At 43.4% G+C, this 5,081-nt stretch overlaps 1 protein-coding gene across 2 annotated transcripts in view; it reads right to left on the bottom strand.

Moving 5' to 3' along the window:
• Window positions 1-5,081, bottom strand: part of Sec23a (Sec23 homolog A (S. cerevisiae)) — a 71,637-nt gene that overhangs the window by 56,517 nt on the left and 10,039 nt on the right. For both annotated transcript variants that reach the window (XM_013012336.1, XM_013012335.1), the window contains exon 2: window positions 2,002-2,243. In XM_013012336.1, the coding sequence (XP_012867790.1) occupies window positions 2,002-2,222 (221 nt within the window). In that variant the 5' untranslated portion in view covers window positions 2,223-2,243. The remainder of the gene's footprint in view (window positions 1-2,001; window positions 2,244-5,081) is intronic.

Raw genomic sequence — 5,081 nt, 5'->3', positions numbered from 1 at the left:
GGCTTTTTTCTTTTTGCTTATGTGGTGCTGAGGAATGGAACCCAGGGCCTCAGGCATGCAAGGCAAGCGCTCTACCACTGAGCCACCTTCCCAGCCCTAGAGAAACTACTTAAACTGAAGCTTAACCTGAATGAAAAGAAACCAAGAGCAGAGTAATTCATAAAGTATGCATATCTGCACAAGTTCCAAGGTAGGAACAAATCTGGTATATGCAAGAATGAGAAAGACAGCAGGATGGCTAAGGTACTATGTAGATGAGAGTAAGAAATATTCATTATACATGATGAAGGCAGAAATATACACAGAGACTAGATTACATAATGCTTTACAGGGGCTTGGAAGGTGGCTCAGTGGTAGAGTGCTTGCCTTGCATGCATGAGGCCCTGGGTTCAATTACTCAGCACCACATAAGCAGAAAAAGCCAGAAGTGATGGAGTGCTAGCCTTAAGCTGAAGAGCTGAGGGACGGCGCCCAGGCCCACAGTTCAGGCCCCATGACTGACTAATAAACAAACAAACAAAAAAAAAACATAATGCTTTACAGGGCTTGATAAGGGTTTGAATTTTTCATTCCAAGTATTAAGGGGCTAGAGGTGCACCTAAGTGATAAGAGTATTTGCCTAGCACCAGATCCTGAGTCCAATCCCCAGCACTGGGGAAAAAAAAGAAAAGTTGTAGATATATGCATATTTGCTGGCATGATGGCACATGCCTGGAATTCCAGCACACCAGAGGCTGAGGAAAGAAGATTTACAGTTCAAGGACAATCTGTTTTGTAGTGTGATAGTGATAGTGAGAACCTGTCTTAAAAAAAAATGGGAAGGGGCCCTAGGAATATGGCCTAGTGGTAAGAGTGCTTGCTAGCATGCACAAAGCCCTGAGTTCGATTCCTTAGTACCACATAAACAGAAAAAGCCAGAAGTGGCACTATAGCTCAAGTGATAGAGTACTAGCCTTGAGCAAAAGAAGCTCAGGGACAGTGCCCAGGTCCTGAGTTCAAGCCTCAGGATTGGCAAAAAAAAAAAAAGGAGAGATCTTAATAATCTGATTTACACTTATAAAATTCTAGCTTCTGAACAGAGAACAGACTTCTGAGACAAAAAATGGAAACAAGGAGATCAAGACATTGACATTACCTAGGAAAAAAATGATGACATCTTTAAGTAGGTAGCAAAGTACAAGTTATAAAAACCTGTAGCCAAGTGCCAGTGGCTCCTGCCTTGTAATCCTACCTACTCAGGAGGCTGACATCTAAGGACCATAGTTCAAAGCCAGCCGGGGCAAGAAAGACCATGAGACTCTTATCTCCAATTAATCTCAGAAAAAGCCAGAAGTGGAGCTGTAGCTCAAGTGATAAGAGTGCTAACCTTGAGCAAAAAGAAACAGAGACAGCACCCAGGCCCAGAATTCAAGCCCCAGGACCAGAAACAAAAAAAAACTGGAATAGTCTTGAGGTAGAACTCACCAAATTTTCTCCTAAAGTAGGAGGGAAAGAGTAGAATGAGTAATAAGAAATGATTCCTGTGATTTAGACTGTTTCTGTTTAAAACCACAGCATCTTTTGACATCATGTCACTCAATTGTTATTTTTCTAACAGAAGTTAGGTTGATACATAGCGAGACCAGTGCCTAGGACAGATAGGATATATCAGTTCTTATGTTAGAACCTTTTATACTTGATCAAACTTTTATATTTTGATCTTATATTAGCACCTCGCTATAACCTGAATGATTCTCCTGTCTTGGGGCTTGAACTCAGGGTCTGGGCACTGTCCCTGAGCTTCTTTTGCTCAAGGCTATCACTCTACCACTTGAGCCTCTTCCAGCTTTTTTTGTTTAAGTGGTACTAAGGCATCAAACCCAGGGCTTCATGCATGTGAGGCAAATACTTTATCACTAAGCCACATTCCCAATCCACACAAGTACTTTCATATAAATGAGCAAGAAATAAACTACATTTTTAATGGTATGCTATAATTAGTTTTCTATGTATTTTCATTACCATAAAGGATTCAAAACAGCACGGCAAGTGGTCCTACTGCACAGAACCGGCTCATACTGAATGGGTGGTAGGTCAGGTCTCTCCTTAAGAGGTGTAAACAAGGCTGCCACTGGAACAACCATTCTTGTAGCTTCCAGTCTACTTGATGGCCAAACATTCCAACTAAAGCGGACTCCATCTCGTTCTTCATTTTGTTGGATAAATTCCAAATAGGTCGTCATGATTGAGCTTGATGCTTATTTCTGAAACAAAATTAAATGACACTTGAAAATCTATGACCCTCTTATTCTTACCTTCCTACTTCTAGGGGTTCTAGTATGCTATCCCATATGCAGCAATATTAACATATTATAGATCATGACCAAAGGAAAACATCTATCTCAGAAAAGAATCAGCAAGCAATAACTCTATTTAGAAAAAGAAGTAAGTAGTTGGGCACTGGTGGCTCAAACCTGTAATCCTAGCCACTCAGGAGACTGAGATCTGAGGATCATGGTTCAAAGTCAGCCTGGAGAGGAAAGTCCATGAAACTCTTATCTCCAATGAACTACCAGAAAACCAGAAGAGATTCTGTGGCTCAAGTGGTAGAGTGCTCAAAAAAAAAAAAAAAAGTAATGTCGCTCCACACATTCATGCCTATTAGACCCAATACTGGGGATTTTTAACCTTTTTTATTCACTCTTCTAAAATCTATGGCAAAAACAGTGGTAATATTTATGTAAAGGTATATTAAAAAAGGGGCAAAAATTGGGTCTGGGAAGGTAGCTCAGTGGTAGAGTGCTTGCCTTGCATGCATGAGGCCCTGGGTTTGATTCCTCAGCACCACATAAGCAGAAAAAGCTGGAAGTGGGGCTGGGGCTCAAGGGGTAGAGCGCTAGTCTACAGCTGAAGAACTGAGGGACAGCAACCAGGCCCAGAGTTCAGGCCCCATGACCGACCAAAAAAAAAAAGAGGTAAAAATCGGGAAGGCAGACTTAGATCTATGCTTTCTATGTTGTTTGCAATATATTCTAGTAAAATAAACAAGTATCAAAATCAAAATGTTTTAACATTTTGGTTCCCTATCCCAAGAAATGACAAGCTCCACTAAACTTCAAAAGAAGAATGGTTGATAGAATGCAACAGAAAAAAATTGTTCCAGGGGCTAGGAAAGTGGCTCAGTGGTAGAGCACTTGCCTTGCATGCATGAGGCCCTGGGTTCGATTCCTCAACACCACATAAGCAAAAAGAAAAAAGCTGGAAGTGGCGCTGTGAGTCAAGTGGTAGAGTGCTAGCCTTGAGCTGAAGAGCTGAGGGACAGCACCCAGGCCCAGAGTTCAGGCCCCATGACCAGACCCAAAAAAAAAAACAAAGAATTGCTCCAGCTTTTTGTCAGTCACGAGACTTGAACTCTGGGCCTGGGCACTTTCCCTCAGCTCTTCAGCTAAAAGCTAGGACTCTACCACTTGAGCCACAGCACCATGTCCAGTTTTCCAGTGGTTTATTGGAGGTAAGAGTCTCACGGGGAAGCCGGGCACCGATGGCTCACGCCTGTAATCCTAGCTACTCAGGAGGCTGAGATCTGAGGATCACGGTTCAAAGCCAGCTCGGGCAGGAAAGTCCGTGGGACTCTTATCTCCAATAAACCACTAGAAAACCAGAAGTGGCGCTGTGGCTCAAGCAGTAGAGCACTTGCCTTGAGCTGAAGAGCGCAGGGACAGCGCCCAGGCACAGAGTTCAGGCCCCATGACCTGAAAAAAAAGAGTCTTACAGACTTTTCCTGCCCCAGCTGGCTTAGAACTGCAGTCCTCAGATCTCAGCCTCCTAAGTAACTAGGATTACAGGCAGGAGCCACTGGTGCCCAGCAAATTGCTCAATCTTAAAATTACAAAATCAAGTATAAAAATCCTTTTACAAACTAACTTTACATAAAAATGGCAATTACTTGACAAGTACAGGGTCTTCTAATATTAACATGTTTACATAAAAACATAAAACCAAACCAGCACTGCTGGTGGCTCTTGCCTGTAATCCTAGCTACTCAGGAGGCTGAGATTCGAGGATTGCAGTTTAAAGACATCCCCAGCAGAAAAACCCATGAGATTCTCCAATTAACTACCAGAAAACCTAGAGAGGGAGCAGTGGTTCAAGTGGTAGAATGCTAGCCTTGAGCAAAAAAGCTCAGGGACAGCACTTACGCCCCAAGTTTGAATCCCAAGACCAACACAAACACACACACACACACTTACTGTCATACTATGTTAGCGTGCAGACTTATCATGGTCATCTTACATAAAGTAACACAGAACACAAGCCCATCCTAAAGAAACATTCCACCTTTCAATATAACAATCTGTGAACTGTTTCAATTAACTTCTCCTGGCACATATCAGGTCACTCTAACCTAGTATATCAAAACATTTCCCCACAGTATTTAAAAGGCTTTCCTTAGGACTGAAGCCTGGGGTTGTTTTTCACTATTTTACTTTGGTCTTTTCATACATATCTAACGGAAAAAAAAAAAAACATAGAATTCTGGGTCAAATTTCATCTTCAATGAGATAAAGTGATGAGTAGCTGTAACAGGTTTGATTCATATCAAGTGAAAATGGACGGACCTCTAACTTGATTCCCCCTATACTATCAAAGAGAGAGAGGAAGAATTCACATGCCTTTATATTTAAATCTAAAACTTTGTGAGCAAGCTGGTGTTGCTAAGGCATCGGTGGTTTGGGGTGGGATGGTGAGGGAGGGGGGTTAAGGAGGTTGGTTTCCTCTGACTTCTGGAACACACTACAGGTGGAATGGGGGCCCAACAACAAAAGAAAAGAAAAAAAAAGAGTGGTCAGATCTGAACTCCACTAGTGATCAAGGGGTACCCTTCACCCGTTGGGGCTCCAGAGGCTGAATTGGGGGTGAAGTCACCAGGGTTCAAAGTCTAGGGCACTGATGACCGGGGAAGGAATGAGCCAACGCACCCAGGCACCAGGAGCTAGAGAGAGAGCAGGGTAGACAGGCGTGTGGCCCGGGAGGGTGAGGTGGGTGCGGGGCGCGGGGCCTGGGGGTGCGGGGAGGCCGGGGAGCCAGACCCGGTGGCTCCG

Source organism: Dipodomys ordii, unplaced genomic scaffold, assembly GCF_000151885.1.
Source record: "Dipodomys ordii isolate 6190 unplaced genomic scaffold, Dord_2.0 Scaffold16, whole genome shotgun sequence".
NCBI classification, from domain to species: domain Eukaryota; kingdom Metazoa; phylum Chordata; class Mammalia; order Rodentia; family Heteromyidae; genus Dipodomys; species Dipodomys ordii.
This window is presented reverse-complemented; position numbering and strand designations above follow the sequence as displayed.